Source organism: Centruroides sculpturatus, unplaced genomic scaffold (assembly GCF_000671375.1).
Source record: "Centruroides sculpturatus isolate CEXI.00-Female unplaced genomic scaffold, Cexi_2.0 scaffold283, whole genome shotgun sequence".
In the NCBI taxonomy this organism is placed as follows: Eukaryota; Metazoa; Arthropoda; class Arachnida; order Scorpiones; family Buthidae; genus Centruroides; species Centruroides sculpturatus.
Window position 1 is genome coordinate 390,772 of NW_019384473.1, and position 23,361 is coordinate 414,132.

At 31.1% G+C, this 23,361-nt stretch overlaps 1 protein-coding gene across 1 annotated transcript in view; it reads right to left on the reverse strand.

Annotated features, from left to right (window-relative positions):
• LOC111621247 overlaps window positions 1–20,424 on the reverse strand; it is a 155,151-nt gene extending 134,727 nt beyond the window's left edge. The window contains exons 1-7 of the mRNA XM_023363328.1: window positions 19,868–20,424; window positions 15,851–15,912; window positions 7,468–7,485; window positions 6,664–6,717; window positions 4,638–4,643; window positions 4,428–4,517; window positions 4,256–4,333 (exon numbers count right to left, since the gene is read on the reverse strand). Of these exons, the coding sequence (XP_023219096.1) occupies window positions 4,256–4,333; window positions 4,428–4,517; window positions 4,638–4,643; window positions 6,664–6,717; window positions 7,468–7,485; window positions 15,851–15,912; window positions 19,868–19,964 (405 nt within the window). The 5' untranslated portion in view covers window positions 19,965–20,424. The remainder of the gene's footprint in view (window positions 1–4,255; window positions 4,334–4,427; window positions 4,518–4,637; window positions 4,644–6,663; window positions 6,718–7,467; window positions 7,486–15,850; window positions 15,913–19,867) is intronic.
• Between the last annotated feature and the right edge of the window lie 2,937 nt (window positions 20,425–23,361).

A 23,361-nucleotide genomic window follows, 5' to 3' on the forward strand; every position in this document is an offset into this window, starting at 1 on the left:
AAAATATAATCACAAGAGCATTAAATTAGTTTTAAATTCTAATTTTAATTTTTATATATTTAAATAACCAATAAATTATAATTTATATATATATTTTTTAAAAGTGAGGACAAGATTCTTGTCTTTGTATAGACAACATTAAACTCTGAAGAACCTTTAGAATATTCCATACTGAAAAACAAGTTTTATCTTTGATGATGCTGAAGAGATTTATCATGCATCATCTACAGTATTTTTCTACAATGTTACAAACTGGTTCTCATTTTAAACTTATGGCAAACCGTAAAGCGATTTGAAAATATTTGAATAAAACATTATTGTAACAGTTGACCTTATTAAATTGATAACTTTGATATTAATTGAAAGGTTTCCAATTGTTCCACTTAGTTTGAATAAACGGCTGGGGCTAAAAATACGGTTCGAATATCAAATTAAAGCTCTTATTCTGTAGACGATGTCGCTGAAGAGAAATTTCAGAAAGGTGGAATAGTTTGGGCGTGGCGAAGTGGCAAAGGTATAATGTTAAGTCTATGGGACAAACGTGTGGTGGTCCCACCCGACTGTTAACTTTAGCAATTGTTTGAGTTTTGCACTTTGGCTATTATAAATACTGGGGTCAATAAATGTAGACTTAAATTGCGAAATCGGATTTTGGAATCGGTAGACCTCCCCCGCTTTACGACCGCCCGTTTTTACAATTCTCTCCGCTTTTACAACTGAATAAATTAGCTATTATAGCTGTATAAAATGTTATATTTCGTTGGACGTTTCTGTGTGATATTATATAATTAAATCTGTTTTCTTTTTTTCAGAAACGTAACCTCAATTTATTGTACGGAGCTTTGAAATAATGACGGCTCGCTTTACGACGACTCGTTAGTGACGATTTCCAGGAACTGATTAGGTCATAAAAGTGGAGTTTTATTGTATTTGTCTCATAATATCATTTTAAAAGCTTAGATACATTGTAAATTCACTCAAGGATAACAACATGAGGCGTGATAAAAGAGAGAGAATTAGATTTCAAAATTTGCCGCGTAAAATAATGAATTTTTTTGCCAAATAAATGCGTTAATTTCTTTATTATTCGCTTAAATTTTATAAAAGATAATAAATTTTCTTTACTGAAGTCTGTGGGATGCGGCTTCCTCTGACAATTTAAGATTCTTTATAAAAAAAAAAGTTCTATTGATTGACTGAAAACAGGAAACACGTAATGATAGGCGTGCTTCTCCAATGACATTGCAATTGATTGAAAGTCCCTTCAGGAATCAAAACACGGTCAGTATCTATTATGGTAACGCCTTTCTGTATTTCCTCTTCGTACAGTGAATTACAGCAAAACAAAAAACAATTTTACTGTTAGAAATTACAGCCATTTAGAACACTTAAAATGTCTGCAAGTTGCTAGTTGTAAAGTTCTAAACGCCTGTAATTTATTATAAAAACTTATTATTCTAACCTAGAACTTTATACCTTATCATTTTTCAAATAATGGCACTAGATTAAGCTGTACATAATAAACAAATGGCTTATTTTTAGTAAAAATCTATAAAAGTATAAAGCTAAAGTAATGTATGTTCAGCACAACAAAATATCAATGGAATTAGTCCTCACCAAATAAATTAATAAATAAAACTCTGTCCTTTGTATCACATTGATAGTATATTGTGTAATGTTTACCTTAAATATCAAATTTTACAGATAAAAATGTGATTTGCATAGCATTCAAGTATACTTTTCACTGAATTAAAAGTATTTACAACTGATATATTTTTGTAACTAAAAACATTTTCTTATATATTATACATTGTTTCTGTTTTTATTCCTCTATTTATTGTGTAATTTTATAGAGTTTTCCAGAAATAATAGTAAAAATAATCAATACTGCAATCCTGGCTTCTATCACTATTGATCTCTATATTCTCTGACTATCTGGAATTTTTGTAGTGTGTGTGCAGATTCTAAACTGTTCCCAAATTAAGATTATTTACATCAGTTTCATGTTCTTCACATATCCAGTAATGTATGGCTTACTTTATATATTATTTTATCTGGAATTGTTGCTTCATTTCTACTAAATTTTCTGAGACATTATATTCTTTCCATATAATGTTCCTTAATTTTTCTAGAATTTTATATCTTATTAATGTTATATTTTAATACAAAATTTATATTTCACATTTTGTAATATTTTAAATTATTAACAGAACTTATAATTATTTATATTAACTTTCTAATTTATTAATTAGTTTGTAATTATAGTCCAGGTGACTTTGAACTATAACGTATAACATGCTCTTCCCCTTTACTAAGTAATGATAAATGTAAAAATGTGATGACCTAAGCTGCGGCTTGTTTGGTTATGCGCAAAATATAAATATTCTTTATGAAATTATTTTTTATTTTCATTTGCTCTTGATTGAGAGATGCCAATATCTTATTGGCACCCTCTCAATATGGATCTGCATATATATTTCTATTGTACATCAGTTTAATATATTTTCAAATAATAAGAATTTTAAAAAACTACCAAGTTAAGATTCCATGGGACTTTAGAATACAAACAGACAAAGTTCTAGTACATGATACACCAGATATAACTGTGGTTGAGAGAAAAAAGTGTGGATCATTGACACTGCCATACCAGGAAATTCTCCAAGATCAAATAAAAAGAACAAGAAAAGATAATAAAATACCAATATCTAAAGATTGGAATTCAAAGGTTATGGTAATAACCAGCAATTGTGGTACCAATAGTCATTGATACACTGGCTGCTGTTCCAAAACAATTTATGCCAACACTCAGAAGATCTGAAAATTGCCATCAGTCAACTACAAAAAAGCCACACTGCTGCTGGGGTCCACACATCTACTCCAATACATTACATCTTAGATTTTTCCTAAAAATCTGATGTGTAAAAATAACCAATACCAGCAATACAATTGACAGCTGAGAAACAGCAAATAATAATAACAGTGAATGCTTTTATATTTAATCTATTCCTTTAAAAATATTCATAAAAATTTCTAAAAGCAAGAACTTTTATAAAAACATTGCCAAGTTTACTTTACAGATATTATATCTTTCTTTCTTTTTTGTTTTAAAACAGTCATTGCAATTTCTTTCTGCTATTTTGGTTCAAGAGAAGAAAAAGAAATAATGATACAGTATTATTATTTCTCTTTCCCCTATAGAATACTGCACTTTTATTTTTTTTTGTCTGTATAATTTTGTTTTTAAAATGCCTGATGAGTATATTTTTGTTTCAAATATAATATAGGTCTACAGAGAAATATTTAAAGAAAATCTCTGTATATATAATGATTTCTAGCTCATTAAATTTAATAATTTTGTTAATATTAAATTAAAAGAACAAATATTAATTTATTTGAAATAAATATTATTAATTTCCATTCATATTTTTCATAACTTTTGTTTTGCTTATTTAATATTTTTACATATGTCATTCTTGAGAATATTTTAAATATTTATATAATTATTATAAATTATGGATCCAATTTTTAAGTGAGAAAATACTAAAAAATAAAGAGGGTTTTAAAACCATTAATTAAACCAAAAGATTGCATAAAAATATAAAGGAAGTTTCTGAAATTAGATTGGTTTGAAACAGAGAAAATTGAAGAAGAAAAGAAAAATTGATGCGCTTTTCTTTGTTTTTATCTCACAACAGGATGTTCTGTAAAGAAAAGAATGATGCTTGTTTCTTTCAACAAAGTTTTCTTTGTTCTTCTAACGAGAATGAAAACGTTGTTGCAATAAAGTCAGAAATATCGTTTAAGAGAAACAGTCCATCTTTATGTGAAATTCTTTCGTAAATGCGAACTATGGTTCCAAAAATACATTAATTACACCATACCAGAACGTTGAAAAAAGGGATAACCATTAGTTTTTCCTTCTCATTGTCATCATTCTCTTCACACATATATTTTCTACAAAAATTCATATTTTTAAATACCACATCAATACGTGCCAAATAAAACATTTTAATAGAAAAAAAAATGTCTATAATATTCTCGATGATTTTATTCTGTTTTCTCAATTTTTACAATCCGATTTGCTCGTATTCCCGTTGCTTTCTGGCACAATTTTAAATGGTTACGTCTCTTAAAATGGATTTTATTTTGGAGGGAAAAAATATATATATTGTAATATGTGATTTTAATACTTAAATCTATAAAATATAATGTGTATTAAATTTTTTATTAAAATATTTTTAAAAAGTGCGCTCACCTTTCTTCCTTTCAAGAAGTCTAAGGCGGTTTGAACATTTTGTAGCATGTGGAATCGCATGCGACCCCTCTCTCTCGGCTAAATATATATATATATATATATAAAATGCTTTTACTTTTAACTAAGATATTTAATTTATTATTCATTATATTCTTACGGCATGTTAACTTACCAATAATTCTCCGGATAGAACTTCCAGTAATGAAATAAGGTTGTGACCATCTCGTAAATCGATGAATAAGTCGTCAACGTGCCTACTCGACTGAGAAATTAAAGTAATTTTAATGTTTAACACCTTCTATATCGTCATATAAATCATATTATCCTATTAATTTAATTATTATAAAGTAAATTACAATTAAAAAAAGTAATAGATTCTCACCTTTCTCTAAAATTATACAGTATCCAGATTGCGAATAAAGTAAAGATTATATTTTTATTTTACTTTTTAATGTTTTAAAATTAAATCAAATTCTTATAAAATAAATAAATTCGAATATAGTCTATATATAAGCATTTACAGTCGACCCCCCTATAACGCTGTTGATTTTTCCGTTTTATATGAATTCCATGTTGTACGAGTCACTTAGATTTTACAAATACGTGAACCATTCACAGCCCGGCACACGTATTTGTAAAATCTAAGTGACTCGTACAACATGGAATTCATATAAAACGGAAAAATCAAGTGTTATAGGGGGGTCGACTGTATATATAAATCAAATTATCTTCTCATTTATCATACAGAAATGGAAGAATTTTAAACTTATATCAAGATTAAACTATTTTTTTTAACTTTTTAGGCGTTAAGAGGGACCTTTTTCAGGCTCATTGGTGTTAGGACAGGGCCACAATAGAGTGCCTCACCCATCCGGATGGCGATTTTTAACTTAAAAAAAACACTCTAATTAAAATTTATTCGTTTATAAATCGTAATTTTTTTAAAATCAGATGACATTTTTAGAATATTAAATCTATTAATTCAGTATAAAAATACATAAAATTCTGTTCTAATTTCGAGATTCCCATAAATATACAATTAAACAGAACGAATCAATATAAAATCCAGAACAAAATGAAATTATGTCATGACATAAAAGGAGCAAATAAGAGGAGATCTCATTTAAAGGAATAAAATAATAAAAATATTAAATCGTTGCAACAATATTTCTATTGCAATTTAATATAAGATAAATTATAACACCATACCTATATAAGGCCACTATATAGGTAGAAATTATAAGGAAAATGTTGTTATATTACAAAGAAAATTGAAGACCAAATAATAGAGATATCTGGCTTGCAATTTTCAAACTACAGCCCTATACTTTTACACTGTCGTCTGTTTGTCTGTCCGTCTTCGTTAATCTCGAGAACGGAGTTAGATTGATGGAAATCGAAACCGGATAGAGAAAGCTTGGGGCCGGAGCCTCAATTCACTGTATACGAACAAGTTTAAGAGTTTGAAAACAACAGGAATCGGGGATGATAATATTGCTTGCAACGCAAAATCGTACGTTTGAATAATTCAGGGTAAAGTCAAGAGACTTTATCATGAATAATATCTGTTTATAAGTATTAGTTGGCGCTATATTGCAACGGTTACGGGTACGGGTTCGAATTCCGTTTCGTATGTGAGAATGTTTACCCAAAATTCTTCCATATCTAAGCTGGTAAATGAGATTAAACTTGTTTTTTCCCTAAGAAGTGGTGGATTAAAACTTTCCTGTGTCCCTAGACACAGAAAATTGAGGATCGTCTATATAATTTTACGACGTAATAAACTAATAATTCTATAACTTTAATTAAATATACAGTTATAACGGTAAAATTATTATTTTTTTCCTAATTTAGGTGCCTCCGAGATCCGGTGTCCCTAGACACGTGCCTAGAGAGAAATCTCATTACGCTAATCGCATACATAATAGGCCCTTTCCTTCCACCAAATAATAAAAATCTTTTAAAATGTGAGGCCCTAAAGATATAATTTTTTATTCACAATATATTTAAATAATAAACATTATTACAATTACAAAATAATGCGTGTAATTATCCTATTAATATTTATTTGAACAAGAGAAACATTCTTTAAAACTGCAATTTTTAAAATAATATATTTTAATAAATGTCTTTCTTTATATTTATTTATTTATTACACATTTATCTTGTCTATACGCTATTGAATTTTCTTTTAATTACATTAACCGAGTCGATAAGCATCTCATTCACTCGAACTTTATCTCTTCATCTGAAACAAGGCATTTCTAGGTAACTTTAAATGTAATAATTTGCATAGAATCACAATGCTACTGAGTTACACTGAGACATTTATATAAATAATTAATCGAGTAGAAAATTAGATTATTAAAGAAAGAAAGAAGCGAAGATAGAAGAGAATAGAAACTTACACCAGGAGAACAACAGGCTCGGCATGAATTGCAGACGTGTAAACAAGTGTAGGTCTGGAAAAAATAAAATCTCGGGTGTAATTATTAAATATAAATGGAGCATTGTCTTTCATTTATTCATTTATTTCGTGAATATATATATATAAAATTTATATATAAGTGCACGTTAATTGCATACGTCAACCTCGCTTCAAACACATGATTTAATGTTAAATTTTTCAGCATGCAACCTACGAAAAATAATGCAAAAAATGTGTTATTCTTTTCCGTAACAATTTACTTATTTTCTCTAAAAAAACAACAATATTCTAGAGAAATTAAGCAATTCCCTGTATTCTAGCATCATTTACGATCCTGATAATGTCATTTTTTATTAATTTAATCATCTCAAATCCACAAAAACATGTAAAATCCGTGTAATAGTATCATTTAAAAGTCCTATTTATCATAGGAATGGAAAATCGAGATTTTACAAGAATTACAAAATTCAGCATCCGGGATTATTTTTCTAATGTAAAATTCAATAAAAATATTTAGTTTCCTTCACTAAAAAAACATTTAAAAAACAAACTCCAAATTCTTTATAAATATTTAAAACAATTATATCATAAAAATGGGACAAGTAAATTTGCCTAACATAAATATAAAGGTGCAAATGCTCCATTAATATAAGTTTAGAAGCCGAAGAAAAATGTTAAAATTAATAAATTAATTTAATAAATGTATTATATATTTTTTTATTAGTATATACATGCAGTTTTAATATTATTATTTTTTTTCTTTAAGAAGAAAGAAGTCACCAACCTCCACGTATCTCCAATGCTGGAAATCAGCCCAGTGAAAGAAAAAGATTTGAAGTTGTTATGAAAATATATATAAATACATAGATATATATATATACTTAAAATTAAAAACAGAATAAGAATTTCGTATATTTATATAAGATATATATATTTTTTTAATTAAAAACTTAATTGAAATGATTAAAATCTTGATTAATTAAATACACACTGGAGTCATTCACACTCGAATCTTAAAAATAGAATCGCTTGAAATGACTTTCTGACATTTGTGGATGACATGGGATAAATGATCATTTTAAAAATCGTTTTATTTATTATTTAAATCAATAAATACAGTAAAACCTGTGTAAGCCGGAATAGCATTCCCTCCCCCGGTTTGGTGGCTTTCCGTTGTGAACAGGTTCTTTTTCTTTTTAGTATAGAAAATCGCTCTGTTTCGAAGCATTTTTTCCTCCCTTTTTTTATTCAGGTTCCGCTTTAGGCAGGTTTTACTGTATTGTTAAATGTTTAAAAACTCTTTCCGTGATTTTATCATCTAAAAACAGGCTTTAAAGCTTCTATTTAAATAATAATAATAATCATTTTATGCAGAAAATTAATTAAAATTACACAAAATAATAGTAATTAGAATTTAAAAATAGTAATTAAACGAATGAAAACATGCGAAATACAGGTTTTTGGATTTTCAAATCTTTGAATATAGTCGACAACCTTCAAATAACGGCCAAATTTTTTTAACGTCTTCGTCGTGTCCGTTATTTAAAGGTTTAAACGAAAATAATAATAATAATAATTTAAATATTATAAGAGTTAATAAAATTTGTAATCGGCGTGAATAATAAACGAAGGTCTTATCATTTAATTCGAGTTATGTAAAGTATCTCGTGCGATATGAATGTAACCAATAAGGAAACCGGTAGCACTTTTATTTGTATACTAATTTCATACAACGCATTTGTTTAACGTGTTGCAATGCGAAATTATTCTTAAAAATCTCTCGAATAATATGAAAATAACTTAAGCCCTTCCAGCAATTCTAGCACGCTGTTACGGATACCCCCGAACAAGTATCATTTACACAAGAATATCGAATGTAAATCGGTACCGATGTCGTTTATCATGAGATACCCTACCTTAGAATCTTGTAGAGGATGGAATTACAGGAATCAGGTTTCGCTAAATTCCGCGTGAATAACCTTTAAATTGTATACAGAAACCATTTACAATTAATAAGTATAAGCTCGTGATTAAAAAAAGAAGCATACTGAAATCCAATCGTGTGTTGCAAACGGGAGAAAAATCTGCAACATGTCCGAAACAATTTATTTGTAATGACCTCTAAACACGAATTCTCACACGATCACGAACTTAAGCCAGGTTAGTAACTGAGAAGGTACCAACTTTAGAATGGGTGTTGGCATGACCATGGCCTTGCCAAACTTAATAGAAAGCCGCGAGGCCAACGCCTGGATTTCATCCAGATCTATGGGAAATCTCATAAACATTGATTTAATATTAGAAACAATATATAAATATCTTTAACTCGACAAGGCAATAAGTGAGAAATATTTTATTATCTTTAGGATAATAAATAGTGCCAAGGTCACTTCCAGCTTATGCAAAGTTATGACATAATGTTACGACTGGGGACGTTAGTGTTTAAACTCAAACGACTTTGAAAGTCGACATTTAACAAATCTCTAGGTCGTGTGAGGGAGAACTGGTTCCGACCACTCCTTGCGGGCCATTTCATCAGTTATTCTCATCATAACACCGGTTGTGTGTATGCCGGATGACTTACTTTGACGTCACTTTGGCATAGAATATTCTTTTATCACGAGATTTTGAAGTGTTGCCAAACAGTTTTAACATTACGAACAACAATTTGATAGTTAACGATGTAATAACTACTTTATTAATAAATTATATCTTAAATGACCTTCGTAATATTTAAAACTCGGCTTTTAGCGATTCGATAAGCCGTGGTAAAGCGGAAACCAGTTATCAATTTCCATGTAACCGTGAAGAAAAGATATACTAAACCATTGTATATGCAATACAATATCGTGAGTTTTCTTGTATATTATCAAGTGGAATCGTCTTCGAATCGTTTTAAATTAATAAATTATTCCATTTACAATATAGATTTTTTCTTAATTTACTTCCTCATACTCAATAACGCAGCGTGTAAATTCTCACAGAGCCTCAAAGTCACGAACTTGATCCAGTGTAAAAAGAATAAGCCATTTGTAGGCAGAATCCTTTAATTAATAATTTTTAAATTCACTTTATATTATTCTTATAAGTTAAATTAATTCAGAAAAATAAACTTTAATTAACTTCATCACGGATCTTAATTATAATTTAAGATACTATGCAAATTATTTTCGATCATAATTAAGTAAATTCTATATGCGTTTAACTTTAATCTTTATCAAATAAACATTGGAAGGGCGGGGGTAGATTCTAGAATTATTTTCTTGGCAAGATCCGAAAACTGGTAAGATCGTTAATATTCTAATGATTCTAATCATTAGAATATAAATTGTAATCAATGCCGAGTTAAAATATGTTGTAGGAAGCCTTCCATATATAAATATACACATAAAAATAGGAGGAATTAATTTAAAACTATAGCGCAGAACTGCCATCCCTCACCTGTAATACGCGGACCATCGATGGCACGCATTTACATACGAAGGAATACACAAAATTTCTTAAATTTTTATGATTTAATCGCCATTATAATACATTATACGCGTGTATTAAGAGTACACGCAGACCCGTATTTATTTTGCTACATTATTCCATTGTTTGTATGTGTTCTTTCTAAACAGAAGCGTTAAAAGAAAATTGATAGGCATTACATCAACGAATACTTGTCTCCATTGTTCCTATTTAAAATCCCTAAGTGTTGATTTTGTCTTTCAGACTTGTTAACTTGGTAAACAACTTTTGTGTATGGGGGGAAAGTCCAAAAACATGTCACCTGTCACACTTAACTGATAGAGATCTTTTTTTTAAATCAGCCAAATTAAAAGGGAAACAAACTGTGATTTTCGTCTTAGTAAACTAATTAAGGATGTAAATTTTAAATAGAAATAAGAGTTAAAAACATGTTTACATCTATAAAAACTTAAATAAATTAGACTTTATACGGTGGTAAAATATTTAAAAATTTCCTAAAACGGATATAAATTACACTAATTATCTTTGGTGTTAATAAAATAAACCAGTGTTTATTAAACGAATTCGATAAATCGAGTAATAATGGCATTTTTCTTTCAAAATTGTCATGCTTACAGTAGGACATTCTTGTCCATAAATGGCTGTTGTCACAATAGATTTTTAATAAATGTTGAGCAACAGAACAGGCTATTTATCATAATTAGGTTCTTAATAATAAATAGGTCTATAGTCCAATTAAAAGACAAGTCGAATGGCTTTTATTGTACAGTATTAAAAAAATTCATAAAAATAATATATATACTGTATGTATATATATATTTTTTTAAGTGGAATAAAATGAGGTTAATACTACAACAGATATGTGACCAAATAAAGGAAAGGGCACGATTGTAAGGTGATATTATTCTAAGGATTCGCCTAACTTAATCATTCTCAATAATGATGGTGCTATAATTACCGGAGGAGTAACTGAAGGAACCGCTATAGCCTCGAGGAACGTCCTTCAATCGAAAATGTTAATACTGTATTACCTTCGTACTGTGTTGTAGAGGCTCCATTTAGGTTGCACATTTCCTATTAGCCTACTAATGATTTTGTTTTGACAATATCGCGGATCCACCTAAATAGGTGGGAAAATTTTCGTCAAAAATAAAAAATAAAACAGCCTTTTCGGTGCCTCATTTAAAATTTGTTTAAATTAAGTTGTGTTTAAGCATTCATAATAAATAAAATAAGATGTGTTCAGTGTTAAAGATGACAAAAGGAACACTATTACACCTTAATATAGGATTTAAGTATGTACAATAAGCTATTATATTTCAATTTTTATTATGTTAAGAAAAATATAAATTTTTTTTCTCCTTATTTAACTAATTTCTTATTTATTTAATAAGAAATTTCATTTAATTTTTAATAATATTAAAAATCTATCAAAAAAAGAAAGAAGGAAAAATGGTTTAGCATCTTTTAAATGCCAATTCCTTTCAGTTAGAAGTTATTTTCCAATTATTCAACATAAAAATGATTAAATGAGACATTTAAACTATCTAAATTTTATGTAGTCATAAACATAATAATGATAGTCAAGTTACATAATTAATGAATCATTTAAATCAATTAAATATTAAAGAATATTTTCTATCTGCCTTCATCTTAAGTTTTAACAATATAAAAATTAACAAAAATTGATTGGATAAGTGTCATTTCATATAAAACTACATCCTTGTTTAGTTTGATTACTTTCTTTATAATATACTTAAAGCTAAAATAAGATTGTAAAAGAACAATTTAATGTAATACTTCTTTTATTACTCAGTAATGCTTATTAAATTCCACTGTTTGGAATATTTTTAAGCAACTCTAAACAATTTTAACATTTATAGAGAAAAAAATGTGATTAGAAGGGCTGGAAAATGTCAAAATTTTCAATTTGCCTGTATAATTTATAATTTGCCTGTATAAAAACTCATCCTTCCTGACTCTAGATAAAATTTAGCATTATTCTGTAGTTAAAAAGTCTTTAAATTTTCATATCTAAACTACTTTTAGAGCTAGAAAATGTATGGATTAGTGAGTGGCACAACATTGTTTATATGTTATCAATATAGACTATAAGGATCGCTTTCGATAACAAACATGCCAATACTACTTTACACGGGGTGGAAGCTGAACTAAGACACGCAAATATACACACTGTTTTGTGACGTAAGTCAATCTCGCAATGGCCACAATTGATCATCGATAAAGATTGGCAGCGGCGAGATGGATAAACAATGTCAGCAACCTGTTTAGCATGGGGTCAGACCAGTACATCCGAGTGTGTCGCAGCCATATATGGCAATGCGTCGAAACGTAGTTGGGGCGGAATGTAACCGGCTTTTGGTATGGGGTAATCATTTTCTGTAACACAGCAAGGTCGTAACCAGGAACACCGCAGACGTGCAAAGCGCTAAACTCGCTAAAATCCCAAGTGAAAATTATATTTTAAAATATAATTACAACTACTAGATAAAAATGAAGATACGGAACTAGTCATTAAGGTATCCTAGTTAAAACTACTATCATTATTTTACGATTAAACCTCCTCCCTCGAACAAGCAAAGGGTACGAAGATTTGTTAATGTGCTGCAACTAAATGCGTGTAATTTATGGAAGTAAGAAATTCACGATTGAAATTTTTAATCACTTTTACATGTAACTAGGTCTTGTTTATTGAATATTTTGAAGGCACGTCATTCGATTTTAAAGTGCATTCATTGCTTTAAAGGCAATGTAAAGTCATATATTCGTGTAAGCGAATTGCACGAAGTAGCATCTTATTAAACGTGATGACACGAAAGAGCTGTTGGACCAACTGGCTTCGAAGGCTGCTGCACCGGATGATTAAAAAGGAAGACGATAAATTCCAAGCAATAAAGACTTCCTGTTTATGAGGGATTGGCTGGCAGAAAAATCTGTTTTAAAACAACCTTCAGACAATACGCTTTTCTAATGAGAAATTTCATAAGACTCGGCCTCAACTTCGCTTTCCAGGGGTGGAAATTTTTGGCCAAAGTTGCCAAAAATTGCTTAGTTGGCGCCATCTATTATCTGTGTGATACACTATGAAATTAATCGATTGGCCCACGGCGACAGAACTGCGACAGAAAATGCGTCTATTTCGAGTCGTTTAGTGATGCCAGCTTAATGTTTTCGTGTCTTTAAAAATACATCGTTTACACTTAAAACGCGCGATTGTCTTTTCTATTTAATAACATATTCGTTTTCGATACAATTTAATATACGAGTCATAGTTTAATATTGTTCCCACCGAACGTGGGAGTCACAACGTGTTCCAATAATCGGGCACACCCAAGTTACCCTTTTCACCTGGTTGTCCTCTTTCTAGCTGGACGAAATCGAATGGAAAGGGAGGATTTTTAACGCAATGATAATGGCTTGGCTGTCTGCCTGTCGTATCGTTGTATCTCTGAAACTAAGCCAAGCCTTTTTCAATTTATAGCCGACTAGCGGGATTGTCAAAGGATTGGAAATATCAACCCGCAGTCGGAATGGTGCCTTTTTTAAACTCTCTCCTTCATCTAGGGGACTTTGACACTTGAAGTAAGGATACAACATTCGATATGGTTCTAAACCCCTCAAGGATTAACTAACCCATCCTTTTTAATGTCTTCCTTGCCAATCATGCTAATCGTCTTAGTAAGTAAACCAGAAATAGTCGAAATGTCTTGCCTATTTTAAAGGAGGTAATATTTTTCAATCCTTTCAACAGCCAACAGGCAACCCAACCTCCGCGATCTATTTTCAAATCGTTCGACATCGTTCCCAGAACAGAAACTCGAGTTATATAAAAAAATAATCAACCAAAAAGAAAACACCCAACTAACACTGAAAAGTTCGCGTGCATTGTCGCAATACCTCGCATATAAATGCTTACAACACCTATATTGTAATGGCTACTATATATACTATGGCAATATATCCACATAAACCTCAAATTAAAGTTAAAAATAAGTAAAATCTGGCATGTATATAACATAAACCTTCTTTAAAAAATTCAGGTAGTGTGTGCGTGTGTGTGTTTCTAGCATAAAACATGGTTCATTTTCTTCATATTTTTCATATACTTGTGTTATAAAACAAGGAAAAATCTGGAGTATAGCTTAATATAACTTCAAAAATATCTTATATAACATCTAGAAGGTCTATAAATATAATACACCATCACACAAATGCCCTATATGGAGCATAAAACATCGAAAAATCTGATACAGATTCTTTTTTTTTATTATAAAATACTAGAAACTCCTACACTAAATCAATAATTCAAGGATAGTAAGCCTGTGTTGTTAACCTAGTAGACGATGGAGGGGTGCTATTTTTCTTGGGAGGATTCGAAACGTCATAAATACGCAATACGAGATGGGATTAAGTAAAATTACAAAGAGGAAAACACGTGGTTACGTGTGTAAAACACAGAAGACAGGGTGTGGTCGGTTGCCATGGATACGCTTCTGTGCCGTATCGATTGTGACGATCTGTGACGTAACACACTTTCGGGCAACGTATCGACTAAATAAGTAAAACCGTTTTAAATCACACAAACGAATTAACCATTTCTCGATAGAAAAAAGAAAAGAAAAAAAGTTAACGCGGTAGTAAATTTATTAATACATAATAAGCACAACTGGTTAGACAAGGATAAAACTCGGCAGTGACGTCAGGGGATTTCAGTTTTGTTTATTTTTTAATGACGTTCTGCTACGAATAACTGGTTCCTTTAGATTATTTTTTGACAAGCTACCGAATCTTCTGTCTGATAATTACATTTTAAACGTGAATAATACGTTGATATTGTCTAATTAAAAGCTATTATCGCTCTTAATTCGGAGGCCAAGTAACTGTTGCCAGACGTCGTCCTACAGCACGACACTACGATTTTATCGAGTTATATTATTAAAAAAAAAAAAACAACAAAGATAGTTAAAGAATATAATATAAAGAATCTAGATTAAATAGATCTTATCGCAATTCTCTAAATAGTTTTATATGTATTAATTAAGTCTTCTTTTTGTTAATCCTCTATGGTGACGTCGCGCAACTTCCGGCTTCTACCCTGTTTGTTTTCAAAAGTTTCGACTTTTACTTAGTTTTAGGAACAAAAATAATGGAAATTTAACCTAGAAAAGGTAGTTTTTTCCACACAGTAATTAGGATAGAGCGTCAAATGTCGCAACACAGTGGTGTGTTTAGGTATTGTCGAGTGAGGAAAGTGTAGGCGTTCACTTCTCTGAATGACATTTTTGGGATAAAAAAAAAATGTCGCAAACGCTAGTATAATGAAACGTTACGTAATTTCTATTTAAAAATTTACGTTATGCACATTTTAAATACATTTAATTTATGCATATTCTACACACTAACCTAACAAATATGCGAAAATATAAGGAAAGTATTAGGCAGAAGGTTTAAAAAACTTAAAATAAAATAATAAAAATAGGCACGACGCTTGATTAAAATTTAATACACGTACAATATAACAATATAAAATCAATTTTTACAGTACATAATGACGTTTAAATAACGTTAATGAAAGTAAAAGGTAGAGGAGGAGGAGGAGGACAAGGAGGAGGAAAATAATAGAAAAAACAAAAGGAAAGTTATATAATTAAGTAAAGGCAAGTAAAGATACTCACCTTTTTAAGATGTTTGTTCATCCATTTGGTAAAAGTTTTCTTCTGAATCGCATCTCTCTCATCTGAAAGTTGAAATAAATGACGCCACATTGTGATCAGTTGTTCAACATTACGAACTTAATAACAACTGCAGAGAGCTTACGCGCCTAGTCTGCAAGTGATGACCTAGACCAAGGATATTTAACCGGTTCGGCCCAGCACCTACAACATTTCCCTAGTCAATGAGACCACAACTGACTCGACCCTTTCACTGAATGGCAGATACAAAACCGTGATACAGGTGTAAAACTCTCCTACCCGCCGATTGAATATTGTAATCGAAGAAGTATAGGAGTTCGAGTAACGAATTACGCTTTATTATTACCGCATTACGAGTGACGAAATGATTAAAATACGAATAAACAAACAAACGAAATACACTACAAACCTTTTAGTATAGAAACGCAAGTGTCGTAGGAATGGTAACGGAGGACGTTCATGTTTGTTTTTTCGTCCCTATAGGTTTGTGTTGGGCCACAAACAATTTGCAATATCCGTTATGGGCTCGGGTTTTGTTGTCACGTTATCCAAGGTTAAATCTCTGAATGAATCTCCCTGCCATTATGGATCAGTGATTGATAACAAGGACGGTTTACTGGTTTGTACCGGGGCTTTTCCTACTAGGAAATATATTTTTATTGGATATAAGCGATGATTAATAAGTTTCGAACACCGGGAGAGGATTATAAATGTGTAAAAATCAATTTGGACCGCGTTAAAATCGTTTGTTTGGCTGGGGAATGATGAACGAGCGCCATTGAGTTGTACCTTTCCAATATAATTTAAGCATTTTATAAAGGAATGTTGCCCATTCGATAATTGGCCTGTGAACTTCGGTAAAATTCAAATCAATAATAATTTAATAAGCAAAATATTACAGTATTAAAATACAGTTAAATGCTACGGGCACGCCATCTAGCGCCCAGAGAAGAAACTATAGCGTAACTTAAGTTACGACAATTAAAGAACAGAACGTATTAAATAAACAAATGAACGTGTATTTATTTGTAATTAATAAAAGCAAATTCGTATTAAAGTCTTCGATAACGAGAAAAAATGCCAAGAATGTCGAGCATTTGACCTATTTCGTGCCATACGTAACATTTTTAGTTCTGTGTTTTTAAATAAACGCAACAAGTTACGTAACGTTTCGGTGACTGTAAACGATTGGTTAATACGGATATTTTAAAAATTGAATCCATTGTTTTCTATTGGTGGAGCAACTTCTGTTTAATTTCTTTCACTTTCGATCTCTTTCAAAAACTAGTGTATTACATCACACTACTCGTGTCTTTATTCTGTTGAAAATTTCCGGTGTATTTATTATAAAAGGAAACAAAAGGACTAAAAAAATTGACATAGTCCAGACGTTGGAATCAGTAACGGATTTCAAATTCCCACCTCACCTTATCATCTAGTGACAGATGGGGAGGGTTGATGACCTAAATACTGTGGCTTTCGTACGTTTTATTCCTCTTGGGTCAAAAAATAAACCTGTCGCCCATACGCCGATAACATCTGCTCTGCACTTACCATTCATTTAGGAACTGGCAAAGGAAGCGAAACTCAAAATGACTTTTGACGATTGCCCCCAACAGAGAAGATCATCAAACAATTCTTAATCCCTTTCCAATGTCAAATATCCGGAATTCGGCTGTTAATACGTGAGATTTTTGCTCATTAGTGGCTCGAAATGATTATTTTTTTTACTCATAAACAACTTTCTACTGTTTAAAATGCTTACTTATTGATTAATCCCTGTGTATTTTTACGTATAAGCTGACTAAGCCACCTTTTGTCTTAAAAATGAATGCTGGAGGTACGCTTAACATCAGTTTTAAATTTTAAAAGTACAGTCGTGAAAATTTCAACAGAGTTGGGGTGATTTTTGGGCATTAGTACAATCGATTGTAACGTATTCTAACACCAGTACATCTCTACTGGACTATATCGATCGTACGTTTTTAACCAGTTTAGCTACAATACTGTGCAACTGTAACCTAGAGACCATTAAGTGCATCCGTCTGGTCATTAATAAATCTAAAGGTTAATCTAGCGAACAGCGAAAAACTAAGAATGACAAGAACAAGTGATGCCAGTTGCGTAACTTGTTATAATTAAGTGCGTATCATTTCGGCAATAAAATAGATTTCGTAGCGTACTGATCTAATTAAAACCTTTCATTTTTATTAACTCGCAAGGAAAAAGGAAATAAACAGAAAGATAATAATATAATTTCACTAAATCCAAGCGGAAAATTCGACTTAGTTTACTCTCAGACGTGTAATAAAATTAAATAATTACATGTTCTATAACAAAAACATGGGGAATGTATCATTATAATAATATCTAATTGACCTAATTGGGCCAGAAAATATGTTTTATAATCCATAAAAATCGTAATATCGAATCTAAATTAGTATAAAATGCAGGACAAACGTGTATATTCGGGTAACAACATACATTAAAATCACTCTTATAAAATCTAGTGGAAATTAAGCTGATTTAACTTCATTTATTCGACGTTAAGTCAAAACAATTCTTCAATCAATGAAGGGTGAGGTCACGTGTATTACGTAACATTATATCAATTCTTAATATTCAAAACTCCTATCAAATACCATTTTATCTTTAAAATTTCTTTTTAATTCTATAAATTTGGAATTTAATAAGCTGTATTTTATTAGAACATACGTTTTTATCCATAGACACAGCATCGAACCTTTAACAGGAAGTACAATACATACATGACGTGTTAAAAAAAATGCCAATCAAACTAGCTAAAATATGAATTTATTTGCATTAATTTCTTATCTTTGTTAAGTAAAATCAGAAATAAATATTTTTGGCAATTGTCCTTGAAATATTTGCAAAGAATTCCTATAGAAGATAACAGAAGAAAACCGGAAGGTAATATTTCGAGACGTTACGTCAGTCGAAAAATGAATGAATAAATAAAATAAATATAAAATAAAATCATACGAGACCATAAATTTACGTCATGCTTTAAAATCTATATTTGATGTTACAAGTTATGGCATACTTTTTAGTTCTTACAGTCGTAAATTAATTTATAAGAGTGAAAGCAATTTCATTCCCTATTATAAATATTCTGGCTTTTAAGTTGATTTATTGTTATTTCCTTGTTTATTATCAGTAATAATTTAAATCAAACGAGCTAGTCCAATCACATTCGTAACGCTCGTATCTATCAATCATTCATTTTGGGTCCAAAAATAATATGGCGAGAATGAATAGGATTAGCGTGCCACCACGTTACTTTATTAGTAAATATTGTGTAAGGAAATAAGGATAATTATATGAAATTTGAATTTTTAAAGTGTTTTCTACCTATAAAACTTTACGACGAATATCAACGTGCATATCGAGACAGATTAGCCGTATCAAATGCGTTATTTAGTTGATATTGCACTAGGCGTGAGTCACTCCCAATCGATTGTTTCCATCGATTTACTTTAGTTTTTCTATGAATTCTATAGAATTTTTATGTGGAAGTGGCTTAGACTAAACCCTATCGACCTGTAACGTTGTTTATTCCGCATCGTCATCACACGAGACAAAGTGCAAGATGATTTGAATTTTTGTTCTTGCAGACGACTTTTTTATGTGTTATATACATAATTTAATAGCGTATATTTTCGCAGAATCGCTACGAGTGTCGTTACGCATATAAATTCTGTTAAAGTGGTATGTATCATAGATATATACACAGGGATATATATTTTTAGTATAAAAATAAAACTGTTTTTACTGCGGTTAGATGCAATGCAGCAATCAGAATATTCTCAAGGTCAAATAAAGATGTGCCAATTTTTCTCTTTTATAATCTAACCCAACGTGCAAATAAACGGGCGAAAAAGAAAAATAATAATAATTCATTTGGCTTGAAATCGACGTCGAAGCGAACGTAAGTGTTAAGCGAATGACCACGTGTTTTAAAAAAGATGTGGCACTTACCTGCTATTTTGAGCACGGCCCTGTCAGCAGGGTCGAGTTGGAGGATACTCAGGGGTTTATCCTTCGCCCACTCTGAGAGACTTTGGCCTAAATTCATTCGGGTATGTTGACGAAACAGATCGTACCATGCGGAGTCGACTGGTTGTCTTAAAGTCGCCGTGTCCACTCCAACTTACGGAGGAGTCGAGGAAAGGGTGAGTGGCACGTGTTACAGATAAGCAGCGCACTTGTATCACAATCGTCAGCGTGATACGGTGTATGGCAGAGTAGACACAGCAAGGGGGAAAATGGCGGCCGGCTTCTTCTCGTGTAGTAAAATTCTCCTGGCCCAACGCGTTGTTTTGCAGGCCCTGTTACTCCTTTGACAATCCAAGCGATTCAATAAATTAAATAGTAGCAGGCCTGTCGAATCGTCTTCGGATAGTCGTCGTCGAGTTAATAACACACTGCGACTTTTGCCAAACCAAGGGTGCTCGCTCCAGTTGACGTTGCTTGTAACGGGACACCCTATTGGTCAATGATAGCGCATGCATCAACATGCGCCAGGCTCAGCTGAATTATTCTAAGCTGATGTAAGGTTTATCTTGGTCGTCGAGCAATTTGAGATGAGTGCTGTGACGTTGGCTACTGCCCGCTTGCCCCTAGACATTGAAAGACTGGACCTAGACTTTAAAAATAGTTAACAGTTGTGTGTGTATAGAGGAGGGAAACACCGCGGGGTCCTCCCTCCGTCATTTGGCAGCTACTTTCGGATGCGTCATCCCGGCAAAGAAAAAATTGTTTTGAGGTAAATGTGGCAGCAGAAACGTTGCAAATTGCCTAACTTATCAACTTATATAAGGACAAGTTGGAATAAACAGATAAAGCCGTCTTTTCTCTGTTTACTTTCGCTTAATCGCTCAACTTTTAAGAGACGTAAATAAATATCGCCACTACACGACAATTACCTGTAATTTTCATTTCTATTCTTATATAATGCCACTAATAATATAAAGCCTTTAAAAAGCGTAAATTAACTTTGTTTTCTATTATAAAGTTACCAAAAAACGTTTCTAACTGATCTAATTGCTAATTTAACATTAAAAAAGAACAAATAGATCGCCAAAAAGTTATGAAAAAAACAGCTTTAAACTGATTATGAATGATAAAAATATTTCTTACGTGATTGATATCTTATTCGAATTCATTTACACACTTGACAAATATTGATCCACTCGACTTAAGTGTCAGATTAAATTACTTGTATGAATCATTGACAACAACAATTTGACCAGCTGATTAAGTTTAAAAAGAATTCGATAGCTTAAATATCAACCGTATTCAAAAAAAAATTATTATTTTATTCAAATTCTTTTAATTAATATACAAAAGTTTCGACCGACAACATAATGGAGTCTTTATATTTAGTGGAATAGCCACCCACCCACGTCAGATTTTACAACAAATCACTCGAAAATCAAACCCCCTTAACAACGGCCACTGACAAAAACAGTTAATTTTTAAACGCTTTTGCTTAACGTTCTTGAAAAATGGCCGTCTTTTAGAGGTTTTTCGACTGTATTTCTACGAATGAGGAATTTAATGAACCTCCTACATAACATCTTGCAGCAATTAATGATAAAGTACAGTGTAATTTACTTGTTTTAAGTACTTTTTATCTTTAATTTTGAAACCCGAATATATGGTAATTTAATTTAATTTTTTTCTGTAAAAATAAACATAATTTCGTTAAATTGAAACAAGTAATAACAAATTGTATAACCAACCTTGACTTATTCGTTTGTTTATTCATTGGTTATTTCGCGAATGCTTAACTAATGAGCTTCTATATTTTTATACCCCTTTTATACGCGGTTCATCGTTAGAAGCTTAAAGGATATTGTTGGCGGAATTGCTTTCTAGGATAGATATGACCTTCTGTGCAAATATAGCGAATTGTTTTGTTGTCGTCAACCCGGTAATTAATGGAGTGAAGTGGGTCTTGTATCCTTGTTATGCGATCTAAACAACTGTGACGTTGATTTAGCCATTTTGAAATTCTTTTACATTCGTAGCAATTATAATTTCTTTATCATTTAATTATATATAATTATAAATTTTATGAAATTTTACCTACATACCGTAAAACCTATTCAAAACAAAAACCTGCCAAAATATTCGGTACCGCGCGAGTCCGGTTTACACAAGTTTTATTGTATTACATTACACTTGTTGCTCGGGCTTTTGAGGTTGTAGGAGAGGGTGAGGTTGAGTCGAGAGAGGGTGGTCTTAGTAACTAAAATGTACATTTATTAACCTCAGTATGTACAATAACGAAAGTGTAAAACTCAAAAAATTGCTAAAGTTAACAGGCGGGTGGACTTAACATTGTATCTTTTCCAATTCGCCACGCCTAAACTATTTCACCTTTCTGAAATTTCTCTTCAGCGGCATTATCTATAGAATAAGAGCTTTAATTTGATACCCGAACCGTATTTTTAGCCCCAGCCGTTTACTCAAACAAAGTCGAACAAGCTGAAACCCTCTCTCAATTAATAACTTATATAGAATACTTTCAAAGTTGAAATCACGTAGAGAAATATATAAAATTTCCGTTAAATATAACCGTGTGTCAATATTTTAAATAGAAATAAATAAATAAAATTATCAAATATCGATAAGAAAGATTTATATACAATAGAATTATAACGAATTTTCAAAGGTCGTCATATTCCTTATAATCTGGATAGTCTTATCTCTCATTAACGTCCCAGAAATTTTTATAGATTAACGAAAAATTAAATAAATTTGTTCCCCGAAATGTCTAAGATTAAAAATAAACAATGAGTTAAATTAAACGAAATTCGAATTAAAAATGAGAATTTCACGAATTGATGAAGCTTGGTGCCCCTCTGCGTGTTGAATTTAGACCTGTAGTGGCTCTGTTATAATATAAAAAAAGCTCCTAAATATTAATAAATCTAAAGGTGTAAGGCCTTTAAGGCCTTAAACTATATATTTATATATATATACTGTATACTTTTCTATAATGAGAATTTAAGCTTGCTCAGCAATTTAAATCAAGCCTTATTTGTGGATTTTATGCCAAAAAAGTCATATCAATCATAAAAGTAGGCATTTCTTATATACAATAAAACCTGTGTAAGCCGGACTCGCGCAGTACCGAATTTTTGACAGTTTTCCGGTTTGACAGGGTTCTTTTTAACATAGAAAAATCTCTCCGTTTAGTGGGGATTTCCTTTTTCATTCAAGTTCCACTTCGGACAGGTTTTACTGTATTTATACATTGTAGAGGGTGAAAAACTCTTTTTACAGTACAGTCGACCCCCTATAACACTGTTGATTATTCCGTTTTATATGAATTTCATGTTGTACGAGTCACTTAGATTTTACAAATACGTGAGCTGTTCACAGCCCGGCACACGTATTTGTAAAATCTAAGTGACTCGTACAACATGGAATTCATATAAAACGGAATAATCAACAGTGTTATA